Source organism: Phocoena sinus, chromosome 2 (assembly GCF_008692025.1).
Source record: "Phocoena sinus isolate mPhoSin1 chromosome 2, mPhoSin1.pri, whole genome shotgun sequence".
Lineage (NCBI taxonomy): Eukaryota > Metazoa > Chordata > Mammalia > Artiodactyla > Phocoenidae > Phocoena > Phocoena sinus.
This window is the reverse complement of record NC_045764.1, coordinates 63583148-63601074: the sequence shown is the minus strand read 5'-3', so window position 1 is coordinate 63601074 and position 17927 is coordinate 63583148. Positions and strand designations below refer to the sequence as shown.

The window sequence follows — 17927 nt, the reverse complement described above, 5'->3', positions numbered from 1 at the left end:
GATTCCCCCCTACTACTTAGTACCATATATAACTTTCAGCAAGTCAATTAACCTGAGCCTTGGTTTCTTCATTTACAAAGTGGACATTATTCACCTCACAAAGGCACTGAGAGTAAAAAGATGATTTCTGTGAAAGTAGTTTATAAACAAGTACTAATCAAACTATTAACATTAGTTGTAGTAATTACAGATTGCCCCCATGTGACAAGTGAGTATTCAGTCCATGATCAGATGCCTGAGAAGCCATTTTAACTACCTAGAACAATCAGCCTGTAAACTGATCAAGACCATAGATAAAACTCTGTGCTGGGAAGACAGCACAAACCCAGAGCTCATGCAGCAATATCCTAAAGTTTTTTTTTTTGTTTCTTTTTGGTTTATTTTGCAGTACGTGGGCCTCTCACTGTTGTGGCCTCTCCCGTTGCGGAGCACAGGCTCTGGACGCGCAGGCTCAGTGGCCATGGCTCACGGGCCTAGCCGCTCCGCGGCATGTGGGATCTTCCCGGACTGGGGCACGAAACCGTGTCCCCTGCATCGGCAGGCTGACTCTCAACCACTGCGCCACCAGGGAAGCCCCTAAAGTTTTTTTTTTTTTTCCTAAAGTATTTTTTATACACTCTGTCTTAACATGGCTTTTGCAACCATGTATACTTTGTGTATAAATCAAATTGCTCCCATTTCACAAACTTTTGGGATGGTAAATGGACATGCAAGGGCTTTTATTCATTCACTTAATGCAGATTTATTGAATGCCTACTATGCACCTAGCTCAGTGAAAGGTCTCCTTGATTATTCAATAACATAAAAGACTGTCTTCTCAGACCCCATACTCCAACAGAGAAGATGTGGTATGTACACAAATTAATTACAATTCAAGGCAGCATATGGCACCTGACACATCAGTGTCATATAAAACAAAAAGCATCAAAAGAGTTCAATGAGAGGAGACACACTTCCAGCTAATACACTTCAAGTAACAGAGAAGATTTTATGGAAGCTGGCATCTGAGACTTGACTCCAATAGGCAGATATAGTGAGAAAGGTCAGTGGAGGGAATGACATGAACAAAGATAATGGGGACGCAAAAGTGAAACCATGGGGCATGCCTGGTAGCACAGTGGTTAAGAATCCACCTGCCAATGCAAGGGACACGGGTTTGAGTCCTGCTCCAGGAAGACCCCACATGCCACGAAGCAACTAAGCCCGTGCGCCACAACTACTGAGCCTGTGCTCTAGAGCACACGAGCCATAACTACTGAGCCTGAGTGCCACAACTACTGAAGCTGGCGCACCGCAACGAAGAGTAGCCCCTGCTTGCTGCAACTAGAGAAAAGCCTGTGCACAGCAACAAAGAGCCAAGGCAGCCAAAAATAAAAATAAATAAATTTAAAAAAAAAAGTGAAACCATGTCTGGAAAATAAAGAGGGTTTAAAAAGAAGCAAATGACCAGAAGCGGCTAAGCAGTGAAAGTTTGTGAGGAAAAGTGAAGCCCACTTGAGCAAGGATGTGTGGGATCATAAGAAAATCAGTGTCAATCCTTCTCTCATCTTGGCACCAGCGCACTTAACATTTGCAATGTCTCATTTGGCACTTGATCGTAAGTGGTCTATAAGCGTTGTCTTCCCAATAATGCTATAAGCTTCTTGACGGTGGAAACTATGCCTTCTTTTCTCCTATCCACACAACACTCAGTATAGTTCTGAAAGCAGAACAGTTCAGGAAATGTTTGCTAACTGACTGAAGAGCTGGGAGATGTTAGGGGATCAGATGGGTCAGAAAACAGGGGAAAAGGCTTTGGAATGAATCTTTGGACTTGATTACCTGGACAAGGAATCCATATTCCAGAGTGGGGATGTTTTTGCAGTGACCACTGACCTGATGAGAGGAAAAAGACAGACTCCGTGAACCTCCTATGAAGCTGGTGACTAGAAAGACCTCACTCACGCCCACTACCTAAAATTCTCTTGAAGTAGCTAAGCCCTAACGCTGATCAGTCTAAGTAATCCCCAAGCTGCAGAGAAGACCTTCAGACATTTTTGCCAAGGTTCTTAAAAAAGACTCACCTCAAAAAAAACAAAACAAAAAAGACTCACCTGTCCTTAAACCCCTTCAAGGTAGGTTGAATAGGTCTGTAAAGTAGCTGACTACCAAGTCCTAACCACAACCTAACAAAAGCATACATGACATCTCCGTGGGATGCCCAACCCCAGACTCTCTGCTTCATGACATACTATCAGAGAAGCCTGCCAGACTGTTCAGATATAAGTTCACAACTATTAAAAAATGTGTTCCATTCTACTCACTCATGATTCATGCCCAGGTTTGGTTTATGATGCCTGGACAACCAGACCCCCACCCCATTTTGAGAAGCTGTATTCCCACATTTCCCCTCCCACCCTCTGACACCCAAGTCAAACCCTCCTCAGCCATGTACCAAAGGAGAGGTCCATGCTGGGGGAGGGAGGCCCACGTGCTGGGGGCACTGGAGACCTGCCTGGGGGCTGGGAGGGTAGCCAAACACCTCTACTTTGGGGTTCTTCACGGTGCAGGAGATGGAACGGTTCATGAGGCGTCCAACTCGAAGCTCTGGTACACCCAGTTTGCCTTTCAGCATGGAGTCCTGTATGATAGGGAAACTCGGAGACCTGAACACAGAGCAAAGAGAAGTGATGAGACTGAGGATTCAGTATGAGCACTAGAAGAGGCCTGGAGGGACTTCCCTGGGGGTCCAGTGGTTAAGACCCCGCAGTTCCAATGCAGGGGGTGCGGGTTTGATCCCTGGTCAGGGAACTAAGATCTCTCATGTCATGTGGCATGACCAGAAAGAAAAAGAAAAAAAAGAAGAGGTCTGGAGATAAGAATAGATGAAATGACCTAAGCCAAAGAGCAACTCATATCTGAGGAAAGTTCCATTGGATCAAACTGTCAAAGCAAGTAGATCACTACACAACTGGTTTGATTTTTATGTCATTATCTATGTGTTCTTCAGATTGGAACATGAAGGGCAGGCAAAGGCAAAGCCTAGGTCATTCTCTGCAGCATCTAGGCCAGGTAAGGAATGATACCCTGGAGAGGATGCCTGTTTCACTTAGTGTGTGTGTGTGTGTGTGTGTGTGTGTGTGTGTGTGTGTGTGTGTGTGATTAAACTACTAGGCAAGAAATAGTTGGACCCGAAAGAGCCTAATGTCTGTCTGTCTGTCAATAATGGCACCTGGAAAACTACAAATCTGGGTTTGTATTTGCCTTTGGGAAGATCAGAAGGCACCAGGGGGGATAAATGTAGGCCTAGGATCAAAGAATTGAGCAATATTTATTTCCAGAACCTAGGTAATAAATCAATGTGCCCTTCCATAAGAGCAAGGACTTGGGGCCTATTAGCTCTGACTCTGCCTCCTTAGGATAGGGAATAAGGATAAGTGTCGAAGAAAGTAAAGATGGAGAGATTAGCATACATTTCTCCAAACATGTACCATGCGCTAGGTACTGTGTTTTACATAAAGGACAAGATATGACTACTGGGTCAGGAGCAGAAGGGTAAAGACACATAGGGGACAGGACCATGTGGGTGGTATTAGTAGTTAAAGGTACAGAATTTAGAGGACCTAGGAAGAGGATAGAATAATTTACATAATCAAGAAAGTGGGGTGGAGGCTTAGTTGAGATTACAGTGATTAGAGATAATCAGTTCATGGAGAAACTTACTTGGGGATGGGTGAGAAGATGCTGAGGCCAGCTCGAAACTTCTTGATGGTGCCACTTGCCTTGAACCAGCTGTGCCTCTTCTCCTGCTGGGTCTTTAAGAAATCGTTGCTGAGATGTTTCCATTGTTGGGATGTAAACATACCCAGGATCCTAAAGAATTAAAGAGCAACAGGCTTAGAGAAGCTCAGGCAGGGGAAGCCCAGGTCAAGAAATAGGACTATGAAAGGCAACTAATCTAAAATTCAGACCCAGGGACTGCAAAGCTAGCTGTTGTAGGGGAAGGTGTGTCTCAAGACCCCACTGATAATAATCTTAGCACATGGAAATGTACTGTCCTAAAGTACCTCTTTACCTTCATGGGTAAATTCCCACTCCCTTACCTAGTCTAATGGACCAGAAAAATTCTTAGATGCTTTGCCTTTAGAGGGAGATCTCAAAGGTGAGTCTTCAAAGGCTGTGAACCTGGCAATTTACTGCCAAGAAGAGCTATACTGAAAGTGGAACAGAAGTGATGAGTACCACCCTCTGCCTTATGAATAGTGAAGAAAAGGACAAGGGACACGAAGGGTATAACATTGTTAGGCAAAACATTACATCCCCAAATTTATGGTTTCCAACTTGGGCTGGGCCCTCAGCTAGTCTTGTCAGTCCTTTCACTTGTCCTTGATCAGTTCTCTCTAGTATCACTCTACCTTATTATTCTAAATCCTTATCACCTTCTTTAAGCTCCTAACTTCACCTACAACTGATAATCTCTCTTCTCAATAGAAAAAACTGAAGGCATGAGATATCATCTTCCATAATTTTGCAACCTTACTACAGAATCCATTTCCATTTCTACCCTTACTTGATCCCTCCATTCTCTGGAGACAAGGTGACCTTCCTATTAAGGATCAATTGCTCTATTTGTCCTCTAGATCTCAGCCCCTGATGGGACCTTGATCTGTCAATCATCCCCCTCTCCTGTCACTTCCTTTACTGAAGTCTACAAAAAGTTTCAAGTTTCTTTACCTCAGCCTAGCTACCTCTCCCTCTTCCCCTTATATCCTCATCCAAATTTCTTAATCCACACTTATTGTTTCTATTTTGTTGCCAATCACTCACTTCTCCAGAATACTTACTGTATTCTGGTTTCTACCTTCACCACTCCACTACAATTGCTCTCACCTTGATGCTAAATCCAACAGAAACTCCTAAGTTCTCCTCTTACTCATCCTCTCTGGCATCTGGCCCTCCTTGTAGAAACGCTCCTCCTTGCCTTCTCTGACTCTATTCTCTTCCCATTGTTCTCCAATTTCTCTGACCTACCTTCAGTGTTTCTTCTTCCTCTACCTACTCCTGCTATTTTGTCTGGGTTAAAGGGTGTTCTGCCCTTGATTTTATTTTCTTCTCATTCTATCATGCCCTTTAGCAATCTCATATTCTACACTGGGTGCAAGTCTCACCCACACACTGCTATATAACTTCAACCTGAACCTCTCTTGTAAGTATCAAATCTACATATCTAACTCTGTATTGAGCATCTCCACTGGAATATCCTAAAGTTAACTTTAAACAACATGTTTAAAATGGAACTAACTAGCTGTCCTCATCCCACAAACGTGCTCTTCTTCCAAATCCCTATATAAATGAGTGGTATTATAATTTACCCAGACATCTAGGCTGGAAACCTAAGAGTAATATTCCACTATTCCTTGGCTCTTATCATATACAACATACCCAAATCATTCTTCAAGTCTTATTGATTTTAAACCCTGCAAATTTCTCTAGTCTATCTCTCATCTCTAATCTTACCCACAGTTGTACTTTGGTTCAGGCTTTCATCATCTCATGTATGGACTTCTACAAATGCCTCCTATTAAAATAGTTCTGGTCTCTTATCTCATCCCTCCTACCTATTTTGCACAGTGCTACCAGAATGGTGTTTTTTTTTTTTTCTTTTTTTTGCGGTACACGGGCCTCTCACTGTTGTGGCCTCTCCCATTGCGGAGCACAGGCTCTGGACGCGCAGGCTCAGCGGCCATGGCTCGTGGGCCTAGCCACTCCGCGTCATGTGGGATCTTCCCAGACCGGGGCACGAACCCGTGTCCCCTGCATCGGCAGGCGGACTCTCAACCACTGTGCCACCAGGGAAGCCCTAGAATGTTTTTTTAAAAACTAAATCTGACCGTGTCCTTTCTCTGCCTAAAACCTTTCAATGCTCCCAAAAGCCCAATATCCTCTCTGATTTGGACTCCTTCCTGCTTCTCTGGCTTTAACTTTAGTTCCTACCATTCTCCCCTTGCATTTTACTAGCAATACATAACTACTTGAAGCTTCCTACACACATGCTGCTTCACATAACTATGCCCTTGCAAATGTTATTTACTCCATTGTCTACAGGGGCAACTCTTATCCATCCTTGAAAACCAGTAATCATCTCCCTTTCACCTTTCATTCATCCACCTGCCACCAGACTGAGTTACACCTACATCTTCCTCTGTGTTCTTTCTAAATCTTACATATTCACTTGTATTAGAACATGTGTCCACTGGACTCTATTTGGAACTTGACTGAGTTTACTTCTCAGTATTGTATACCAAATGCTTAGCAAGGTGCTCAACACATTCAATAAATTAAAACTGTCTGAAATCCTAGAGTCCCACTCTGAGGAAATGTGATGAGCATGACTAATTCCAGGGTTGCACTTTTCCTTAAATGCTAAGTACTGATGAGTTTCACCTCTCACCTCCAGGAAGCCTCAAGGCCAGATACCCCAGAAACACAAGCTCCCTTACCTAACCATAAATTTGGCTCCCCAAATTTATTTTAGTCTTTCTTGGGCATATCTCAGAAATACACTTTTGGAGGGAAACATTCAAGAGTCTGCCTGTCCATCCACATGTCCATTTCTCTTTCCCTGAATGTTCATAACCAGAAAGATCAAAGTTCTTACTTTTTCAACTGAAGACCCAGCCCAAATCCTTCCTTATTTGATGGCTGGAAAACCTCAATTGATGGTTCTGCAAAGAGAAGAGAAAGCTCCTACTATGTATCCATGTCTATCCTCCTGGGAGTCTAAAGCCCCAGTTCAGTGGATTAGCTTCCTCAGATTCTAACGGTACTCTAAACAATAATGATGGACAAGGGAAATATCTGAGGCAGAGGGTAGATTCTGGGAACTGTCTGACCAATTTCAGATAGCCTCAACTTATACTGGAAGTTGAGGGGAAGGGGAGGAATAAGTAATATCTGGGAACAGAAAGGCCTTTAAGGCATGACTGTCAGGCAATAGGGTATGAAGACACCAATGAGAAGAGACTGAAAAGCTCCTACAAATGGCCTACAGATTACACCAACAGGTCTTGCTCCTAGTTTTTCTCTACCTCAGTTAACTTAGGACTTTGGATGAGACCACACACAGAGCACCCACATGCCCAAAGTCACTGCCTTTACCCGGTCCATCAAGGTACTGGGAGAGCGAAAATCGCAGCCTCAACACAATAGGTTCTGTCCGGAGGACCTTCCAGGCTGTAGAAACTTCCTCCTAAAAGAGTAAGGTCAATAGTTTCTAGTTTAGCAACAGAGAGGAATGGACTTGAAGTTTTCGCTATATGATACACACATGCACACAGCACTGTCTGCTGATGATCTAGGAAAAACAGGCATGAATAATATGTGCTTCAAATACAGCAGTCAGGAACAAGACTCCAGGCCTACATGGCAAAATCCACAAGCCCAACTAGACATGTTGTTGGCAGGTACCAGCACCACTTACATCGAGGAAGCTGATGTTGATGTGGAGGTCAATGTCCACGTCATCAATAGTTCCATATTCTCTATAGAGATACAGGCAACCACAAGTGAGACTCATTAAGGGAGAAAGAAGGGAACAGAGACTGAGGTGGAGGGAGAACTGAGCCTGGGGATAAGGGAGAGGGAAGGGTGGAAGGCAGCTCTGTATTTAGGTTCTTAGCTACAGCCTGAAGCCACTTTTATGATCTGGGCCTTTGCCAGGCCAGAAGCGCTTCTTACCTCAAAGGTGAAACTATCAGCCTAGAGGAGTCTAGGATACGAGGGAACTTCTAAGAAAAGTGGCTATACTTTCCTACTTACTCCTGTCAGCCAACCTCAAGTATTCCAAACAACTCCCACCATCATTAAGCTCAAAACTTATCAAGGTCCACTGACCACCCGCGTCCCTATCATACCATAAAGAAAAAACCTCTACCCTTTTAACAACTCAGAAAGAAGTGGCTGAGTCCCCTGCCATCCCTGAAGTAGAGTCCCACCTGATGGATACAGAGTTTTCACTGTAGATCTCCTTCACTGCTTCAATGTCTGCATCAAGCTGTGGGTGTCGATATAAGTCAGCTGCACAGCTCCCCTAAGTCAGGAGGAAAAATGGTGGAGGGGAAAGACAGAGGGGAAGAGATGAAAAACAGAACATGATGAAACATCCAGGACAGGGATATCAAACTACAGCAATACATACAAGCAAAAGCTGCTTATGTGAAGGGGCTTTTGGTGGTGGCCATAGTTGGGCCGACAGACAAGTTTCCCTCCATCACCACTCTAGGAAGTTTTAGGAGACCAACTGCAGGCTTTGCTTAAGGAGTTCACATCCTTAAGCCTCAGCTTCTTCTCTCAACCCTGACCAGGACACTTAGGGATCCCTTCTGTAAGAACTCAGAACAGACTGAAGAGTACAGAATTTAACTCAGATTGGTTCTGTCTAGAGTCCAACATTCCTGCTCAGGATCATGCCCTAGGCAGTGATAGCATTAAACAATCATTGGTAGAATAATCTTTTAAAATTTTGACCCTAATGAATGAAACGACCCCTGCTGGCTAGTGAGGGAATAGCCAGAAAATAATGTTTTACAACTAAGAACATATGGGTCAGCGGTCCCCAACCTTTCTGGCACCATGGACCAGTTTCCTGGAAGACAATTTTTCCACAGACCAGGGTGGTGGGGGTGGAGGGTGGGGGTGGGAATGGGGATGGTTCGGGCAGTAAGGCGGGCAATGGGGAGCGATGGGGAGCGGCAGATGAAGCTTTGCTGGCCTGCCGCTCACCTCCTGCTGTGCAGCCTGGTTCCTAACAGGCCGCGGACCACAGACCCCTGATATGGGTAACCTCCATGTACAGAGGGTGTAGTTTACACTGGGAAAGATATGAGTTCCAGGCAAGAGCAAAGATATGAAATCAGCATTGACAAGACAATCCTCAGATTACATTGACGTTGTATCTTCATCTCTACTCCAAAATAATCTTTCATTCTTGATGTATCCAAAGAAAAGCACACATTTAGACCATCCAACACGGGTTTTGGGGGCTGTAATCTCACCTGAACGCCATAGAGAAATTCCTCTGATTCATTATCTCCCTCCGAATCATCATCATTCCAGAACTGGCCTTTGATGTCCTAATGATGAGAAATAAGGATACAACCCTTTGTTGGGTCCCTGTTATCCCACGGAACAGAGTGGGGTTAGGATGGGAAACAGGTTTCCACAAAGAATGGGAGGTCCCTTGGGATAGAATAACTGAGGCCCTAATCCCTTTGCTCCCTTCCCCTCACCCTTTGGGAGCGTCTCACTCTCTTCCTGAATCTGGTCATATCCATGGTCTAGCACTGACTTGGTGTCATGGAGGAAAGCAGTAGGGAATTTTAGCCTTCTTAGGTATGGGGTATGATGATTGAGGCTCTGGTAGCCAGTGGGGGAGGCATGAGGAAGATTTCAATGTCAAGGTTGATTCCTAGGCATATCTAAGTTCTAGTACAAGCTGGCCTCTTCTGGGTCATTACCCAAGGTGGCTCTCAAGCATACCTAGCTCTTTTGTCTCATAACTCCTTTTCTAACCCTTATTTAACTCTCCCCTTCCTTCCCAAGAAAACTCCCTATACACACACCAAGTAATACTGTTTCCATGCCCCTTCTCCTTCCTTTAACTTCAAACAGCCACTCTATTTACCAAAAGGGTAGGAGGGAAAACACCGGGAAAACGTGAGGTCTGCACTTTGTTCCATCTACCCCTGGATGATCAGTTGGAGAGTTGGGCAGTCAGTTCTCACCATTGGGTCAGTGGGTCACACACACTCCCAGGTCAGTGCTAGGCAGCACCCCTCCATACCACCAGTTGAACCCAGGCCAACGAGATGGGCATTTAGGAGGCCACAAAGGGAGACAAGGGAGGGAGGGGGAGATGTCAGGGGCTGACTGGAGATCTGCTGAGGAAGGCAGGCTCTACTGTTGTGGTGGTAACAAGTCACTGTCCTGTAGAAAGTAGACAACAATTGATCTCATCACCACTTAATAACTGGGTGGCATATACACAAGCACACATTTATGGGTACACTTTTATTATACATATGTACAGACACTTGCACACAGAGACATACTTGCATGCATGTACACACACTTGTACACACAGTTCTTTAAAAATAATGAACCGTGAAAGCACTATACAAACATAAGACATTATTGCTCTCCAGCTGGAGAGTTGTGACCGAAGCAAGTTCTTGCTCTAGTTCATAATGCTATATCAACCCCGAAGCCAAAAATGATGACGGTGGGACCAGATGCTTATGCTACTCAGTCTAGTCAGTTCATTTTAGAATATTCTTCATAGCGCCAACCACCATCAGAAGCAGACTCTTTTTCTGGATTCTTTACCTCTAGTTACTTCTCCAAATTGAGTCATTATCTCTTTTAACACTAGTATCCATAAAAGCCTTTATATAACAACCATAGCTACGTTTAAAAGTCCTCAACAACACTGATCATTCTCCGGTAGACACAGTCTGAGTTGTCACAGCCAAAATAATGCCCTGGATTCCTCCTGGAACCTACTCCCCAAATAATGTAATAATGATCCTTGGAAATGCTCAGAAAAACACTAACCCCTACCCCTTTCAAAAGATTAAAAACCACTATCCTAGGCCTTCTTGGCTCTGCATTTATCTCAGTTTCATCCACTCCAACCTTACACAGAGGTGTTCTTGGTCTTTAACATGGTTCTATTTAATCTTAGGTTTCTAGATCAGTGGTTCTCCAGTAAGGTCTGTGGATGTGCAGCATCAATATCACCTGGGAACTCATTAAAAATGTAAAGTCTCAGAGCCCCTACTGAGACCTACTAATTAGAAACTCCAGAGGTCTAGTAATCTGTTTTAACAAGCCCTCCAAGTTATTCTGAGAACCACTGTTCTAAATCCTTGCGTGTTCCAAGGGCCTATGGTCTGTTCCTCAGATAACAACTTAAACTTGGTAACTGACGCAGAATGGAGTTATAAAGCACAATGCCAGGGCAAACAGCACAGCAGTCCTCCAGCTGGCAGTGCTGACTGACCCATCAAAAACAATATGCAGAAAAAAAAAAAATGCAAAAGGAAACTGCAACTGAAGTTTAGAGGTGAAATGGCCTGAGATTTGCTTTAAAATACAACTCCAGCACAAAAAGGTGGGGGGTGGGGGGGAGATGAAATAAACATGGCAAAATGTTGATTACTGATGAAGCTGAATGATGAGTACATAACGGTTTCTTACACTCTCTACTGCTGTATATAGTTGGAAAGTTTCATAAAAAGGAAAAAAAATCAGAGTCTACTCTTGTACTCTTGTAAGGGCTCTCTCTAAAAAGTTAACTCTAAATGAGAACAGGAAGATTATCACTAAGACTCCATAAATGTCTTCTTGCTGTTCTTCAAACATATCAAGCATATTCCCACCACAGAGCCTTTGCCCCTGCTGGCCTCCCTTCTTGGAATGCTTTTCAACCAGATACCCACATGGCTTACTCCTTTACCCTTTCAGATCTCTGCTTGAAGGTCACCTTGACTATCCTATATAAAACAGCAAAACCCCAACACACAACATACTAGCACTCTCCATCCCCCTTCCTTGCTTTTTTTCCACATCACCTACCACGCTCTGACGTACAAAATGTTTGTTTATTGCATTTATCTCCCACCAGAATGTAAGCTCTATGGTGGTAGAGGCTTTGACTCTTTTGTCTATAATGTCAGCCCCTCAACACACATTTATTGAATGAGTGAATAAATGAATGAACTGTCTTCTGGAGACGTAAGCCCAAGGGGAGAGACATACAAGACCTTAAACACATCTACGCAGACAAAAATCATACAAAAATGATTTTAAAAAGCAAGACTCCATTCACCTTCAAGAGCAGCCGAGAACCAGAATATGAAGATCTGGCGGCTGTGTTTGTGAGATTTGAAAATAAACAGTCAGGTGCTGATCTGGATGATCACAGCGGAATAAAGAGGGAGGCACTAATGTCCAGCCTGGGCTGTCTTGGGTTGGGTGGTAGGATGATGACAGCGTAGGCCAGAAGTACCAACTTTCACAAGCTCTCTGTCACTGTGGAAGTCAAGAAAACTTAGTCTCTCTCCAAGGGCTGTTGCTGCTTGGTTTCTGTTGTTATCACAAGGAGAAAAAGGTAGTTCAGAGGAAATTTTTCCTGTCCAGGCAAAAGACAATTCAGAAACTACCACCTTTTTCAAACCAGGCTGTTTCAGTGAAAGGGACTCCCACCTTCTAATCTCAAGGCTCATTTCTCTGGAGAGATGGAGAATGGGTTTAAACAGTGAAGAGTGGGAAAAGGGGAATGGTGGGTAGTTATGGAATTCATGGAATCACAGACATTTTAAAGAGGAATAAGCCTGAAAGATGGTCTATTTCAAAGCTTTCATGTTATGTACAGAATAATCAGGTGTAGGGAGGTCAAGCTACTTGCTTAGGGTCAGGAGTAAAGTGGAATTGGGACTTACGCACATCTGACAGGTTCTAATTACAGCCACTCCTCCTGTGATTTGGTTACAACCACTTAAGGGAGTTGTTAATGAATTAAGCAAGAGAGACCTATCTAACTTATCCAAATGAGGTAAAGCAGGGAACCTTTCAAGAAAGGCCAGGCCAAATACAGACTGTGTGAAGAATGCCCAGAGAAGGGTGTCTGTTGTTCAGTGCTTTGGATGATGGCAGCTAACGGAGAATTTGCACGGGGACAGGCCAAATGTAAATAAGCCTCAAGTCCGGATGACAAAGGTCCTGGCCTAGGCCCAAGGGCGCTTCCCCAGTGTGACAACTTTACATCTAGTCAAAGTCTCCGATCTCAACGTTTATACTCTGGGTTTGACTCCCCGCTTTGTGGTACTGGGCAAGCAGGTTACTCCGCTCTACAGCGAGTGCTCCTCTCAGAAAGCCTAGGCCACGTAACAAAGAGTGCGGGGGAGAAGCCACAGACCTGCGATTCCCGCTATCCAGGGTAGCCGGCGGAGGCAGAGGCCGGCGTGAGCCTCTGAACACTGGCTGCCACCGCGCTCTCAGGACAGGCCCTGAGGCCTCCTTTAGAGGAGCAATTAAAAGCTCTTCTCCGGTTTCCTCCGGAGACCCCAAAGACACCCAACACCTGCCTCCCGGGGAAGAAGCTCTGTGCCCGATCTGTGTCGCCAGCAGCCCAGCAGCCCAGCCTTCAGCGAAGCCTGTCAAGGCCAGGAGGGCCCCTCAGAGCCACCCGGCGCAAGCCCCTCACTTTCTCCACCCCGGCCGAGGCGGGGCGGGCCCCGCACCCTTCCCGCGGCCCGGCCGCCCCGCCCCGTCCCCGTGGCAGCCGCCTCACAGGCTGGCCTCGTGAGTACTCACGGCGACCCCGGGCCGCGTGCGGCCGCCGCCGAGGGAACTAGCGGCCCGGGACGCCCCGCGGGGGCGGAGCGGCAAGCCAAGGGGCGGGGGCCGGGCCGGGCGGACGAGGTCGCGCAACTCCACGCCTCGTCGTTCCGTCACGGCCGCGCTCAGCCACTCTGCGCACGCTCGCGCGGCGGCACCGTGACCACGTGGCCCGCTTCGGACCAACTGCCACGCGACCTGCCCCTAGGCCCACCACCTCCCCCGACGCCTGGTTGGGGCGCCTGCGCAGTGATCGCTGGTTGGGAGCGGGGTGCGGAGCGGAGGGTGGCGCCTGCGCCATGGGGCTGGGCGGGTGCGTGGAAAAACAAGAGAGGGCCGGCGGGTGCACGGAGGGCCCTCTGAGCAAAGCTGTTGGCGTTTGGCGCCCCTTATGGTTGGGAGGAAGGAGAGGGGAAGGCAGTTCCGGCTACCTCTCTACTTTAGAACCCGGGCGGCGGATAAAGATTGAGACGGTCCCCCTGAGACCCTGCTGACTCCAAGAATCTCTAGTTTGTAACACCTTAGGGTCTTTTAATTCTTCTTTTGTTTTTAATTTTTTTTTCTTTTTTGGCTGCACCACTCAGCATGTGGTATCTTAGTTCCCCTACCAGGGATTGAACCTGAGCCCCCTGCACTGGGAGCACAGAGTTTTAACCATCGGACCGACAGGGAAGTTCCAGCGTTTTTTAATTCTTAAGTTTAACTCTTTTGCTCCCCTGGTAGCTGTGGTGTGCTGGAAAGCACTCTGGCCTTCTATTGGGACAATCTGGGTTCAAAGCTTGGTTTCAGCACTTACTGATTGTTCAGCCTTAAACCAAGACTTTCACTTTCTGAGTCTTAGTTTTCTCATCTGTAAAGTGGGGACAATGATATCTGTTTAATGGGGCTGTTGTGGTGAGGTTGAAATGAGATGGTATGTCGAACCGTATGAATGTGCAGGTATTTGACTCTTTGTATTTTTCAAAACAGAAATTTCATATGGTTCAACCTAACACATATAAAGTAACCAGCAGAATACCTGGGACTAGGAAGTCGTCCATAAATGGAAGCTGTTAACCGTGGTTATTATGGTTATTCCCCTGAGATGTGGCCAGACCTCCCTTCATCCTTATCAGAATTGGGTGTCTTGGAGCTCCCATGTGCCCCTCTTTTCCATCAGCACTAATGGGGAAATGTTTATCTTATATCTACTTACCTTCCTCATTCCCTCTTTTTAGCTAGACACAGCGTACACAAGGAAGGCTTTGGCTCTGAGTGATGTAAACACGTGACATATCTATCCCTCCGGAGCTGGCCTCAGTCAGAATTTTTGCAGTGAGGGACTTCCCTGGTGGTGCAGTGGATAAGACCCCGTGCTCCCAATGCAGGGGGCCTGGGTTTGATCCCTGGTCAGGGAACTAGATCTAGATCCCACATGCATGCCACAACTAAGAGTTCACATGACCCGGCACAACCAAATATATATATATATATATATATATATATATATATATATATATATATATATATATATATATAAAATTTCACAGTGATTTTTTTACACTTGGATAACCTCAGCATCTCCCTTCTCACTCTCCCTCCTTTTGATATCCCTGCTCTTCTCGCCTGGCCTCTGAGCCTGGGCTTCAACACTGTCTTAATATTGGTTTGTTACACCCATTGTGTATAATAACTGAAAAAAGTGAGGTATATAAAATAACAGGACTTGGAGCCTTAGTGGCAGAATGTAGAAGTTCAGAGTCACTGGGGAAGGAGTTGGCTCTGCTCCCTCAAACAACTCACCAGCAAGGGCCCCATAGCAGCTTTGGAGAGCCAAGCATGTGTGGAAGTGTTCGAACAGAAGCACTTTGGGTAAGCACGGGAGGTCCGTCCCCATGAGTGAAATGTCAAAGTCCAGTATTCCATAACCTTTCAGGATTTCCCCTCCTCACTTCCCCCCAACTCACACCACCAGCTCTTCTACTCATTATGAATCCCATAAATCTCAACTGCCTCATAGTTGATCAGTATTTTCCTGGCTTCACTTTTTCCATCTGGTCTAGATCCTATGGTCAGTTACTTTAACCACATTTTTGCTAATATGCTTGCCCTTAAAATCATAACCACAGATATTCCAGCCATCTACCTTCTCTATTCTCCTATCCTAAACCAGGATAACGGAAATCACCCAGTCCCGCAGAATTGAGCTTGTGAGTGGACACTGTTTTATGTTAGTCCAGCCCACGAGCCCTATTCTTTGGGAATTAAGTTTTCCACACTCTCTCTCCAGATCTATAGGCTCCAGGGCCATGTTTGTCTTCTGTGACCCCTAGCATTCTGGATGCAGTTTATCAAACTGTGAGTGGATTCCTAATGTGAGCTGAGCTAAGCAAATGTTCTCTCCTGGGAATCTTGGATTAGGGCTGAGAGATTATGATTCTAACTGGACTGGTTTCTTGAGCAGAAGAGATACATAAACTCAGGAGCTATGGTGCATCTACCTTCCAGATACTATGAGGAATGAGGAATGGAGAGAGTTTATTTGCAGAGAGAGAATGAAGCCTGGACGGGCAGAGACCAGAAATCATGAGACTGCTGTCTGGTTCCTGAAAGTTTCCCAGACCATTTCTGAGGCCCTCTGACCTTAGAATCTATGAGTCACCCTTATCTAGAATAAATCGTTAAGAAAACTTACCCTGGACCCGATATAGAGCTACAACAAATTCACAGTCTCCTCAGCTAGGCCCTGAGTGTACCCAGCAATCCTTCTACACATCAGCTTCCGCCACCATCCCTTCTTCTGCTTCACAGAGAAAATAAAAGCAATGAGGAGGAAACAGCTTTAATGTTCAGCCCCCTCCAAACATTCGAATCTCTCCCTCCCTTTCTTTCTCAGAGGTAGTGAGGTCTCCCTTCAAATCCAAGCTTAATTGTTTCACTGCAATTTGTTTTTCACTCTCTTTGTCTCTTCAGGAAATTTGATCCTTTATTTTCATCTCTCTTTCATGGATAGTCAACTTTTTCCTCTCTCCTACTCTTCGATCTCCGCATATAAACTTGATCAACTAGCCCAACCTAAAAAAAAAAATCCAATTTTAATCCCACACATTACTGATTATTACACACTTTTTCTTGCCTTCAACCAAGCTTCTAGGGAGTGGTTTACACTCTCCATCTCTACTTTCTTACCTCCCATGTGTTCCTTAAATCTAGTGCCATCTTACCTCTCCCCCAAATCTCTACTGAAAATACTTTCACCAAAGAAGCAGATGACTTCCGAGCTGCCGAACCCACTGGAAAATTCCAGGCTCAACTGATTTGACCATTGATGTCAGTTGGCATCGTTGATCAGCAGTCCCTGCATCCCTTTTCTCTGTTGGCTCCTATGGGCTATATTCTTCCAGTTTCTTCCTAAACCTCACGTGGCTCTTTCACAACTTCCTTAATAGACTCCTTTTCTGTCACTCATCATTTAAATAATAATAATTTTTAAAAAACAGTTCAGTCAACACCCATTTCTCATTTCATCACTCTTTCCAGTGACTTCCCAGAATCTGATTCACCTTCCTGTGTTACAGGTCTTGGAGGTAAGCAGAGCCCACCTTCCATGACAGATATTGAAAAGGTTGGGTCTTTGCTTTCCCAGCTTTTTGGCATCTAAGACAGAGGTATGTGACCTACGCTTGGCCAAGTGGCCCCCAGAAAAGTAGATTCTGGAGTAAATGATTCAGAGAAATAGGACCATGGAGAATTCATCCTGGTGGCAGTGGCCACAGTGCAATCAGCTCTATCCTGTGCTTGGGGGCTGTAGTGGTGTGGGTACTGGTGGTGGTGACATCCAGTGTCCAATGGTGATGACAGTGGCAATATTCTCACGGTGCTGGTCTGACATCTGATTTTGGCTTTTGCTCTGGTGGACTGGCCTCCCATTGTTCCCAGTTGTTTTTCAAGCTTGCATGTCCTGCTTGGCAATCCCGTGACCCACCCAGTGCCGTTTCAAGAGACGGCTTTTCTAGAATTTGAAGAAGAATAGATACATGTATATGTTACCAAAATAAAACAAAAACAAAAAATAATAAGCCTGGGAAATCTTTTTCTTAGAATGAGAGAGGGGTAAGTGAGAACACTTACACAGCAAAAGTGTTTCTAGTTCTTTGCTAGCACTAAAAGAAAAAAGTGGCTTTTCTGTTTAAATCGTCCCGTGTGACACATTGACTGCAGGTGACTGGGACTCCCGAATATACATCTCCATCCTTTACCTCTTGCATTTCAAGTTGCCTTTTAGACAACTCCACTTGTATGTCTCACAGGCAAACTCTTCTTCTTCCTCTCAGTCTGCATTTTTTTCATGACCCTAGCTTAGTAAATAGCACCTATGACTTGTTCAGCCGGAACCCTGAGAGGAAAACATCTTAGACTTCTCCCACACTCGTGTGAACAGAACAAATTTTACCTCTTATTACATCTTAAATCAATCCCTCTTTTATATTCCTACTCTTCCTCACCAGAACCATTGTACTAGCCTCCTAACTAGCCCAGTATCAACTCTTCTGATCTCTTCTCCACTTAGC

The 17927-nt window shown here is 45.2% G+C and overlaps 1 protein-coding gene across 12 annotated transcripts in view; it reads right to left on the bottom strand.

The window, feature by feature from the left end:
• PARP6 (poly(ADP-ribose) polymerase family member 6) overlaps positions 1-13486 on the bottom strand; it is a 28225-nt gene extending 14739 nt beyond the window's left edge. For 5 of the 12 annotated variants that reach the window (XR_004348478.1, XR_004348479.1, XR_004348474.1 and 2 more), the window contains exons 1-10: positions 11867-13486; positions 9762-9963; positions 9033-9110; positions 7974-8068; positions 7460-7520; positions 7138-7228; positions 6638-6704; positions 3703-3852; positions 2435-2645; positions 1822-1875 (exon numbers count right to left, since the gene is read on the bottom strand). Coding sequence is in view for 1 of the 12 variants with exons in the window: in XM_032622899.1 (XP_032478790.1) it covers positions 1822-1875; positions 2435-2645; positions 3703-3852; positions 6638-6704; positions 7138-7228; positions 7460-7520; positions 7974-8068; positions 9033-9110; positions 9762-9764 (810 nt within the window). In the remaining 11 variants the exon portion in view is untranslated. The remainder of the gene's footprint in view (positions 1-1821; positions 1876-2434; positions 2646-3702; positions 3853-6637; positions 6705-7137; positions 7229-7459; positions 7521-7973; positions 8069-9032; positions 9111-9761; positions 9964-11866) is intronic. The other 7 variants (XR_004348480.1, XR_004348481.1, XR_004348483.1 and 4 more) reach the window with 6 other exon arrangements.
• Positions 13487-17927: the final 4441 nt, after the last annotated feature.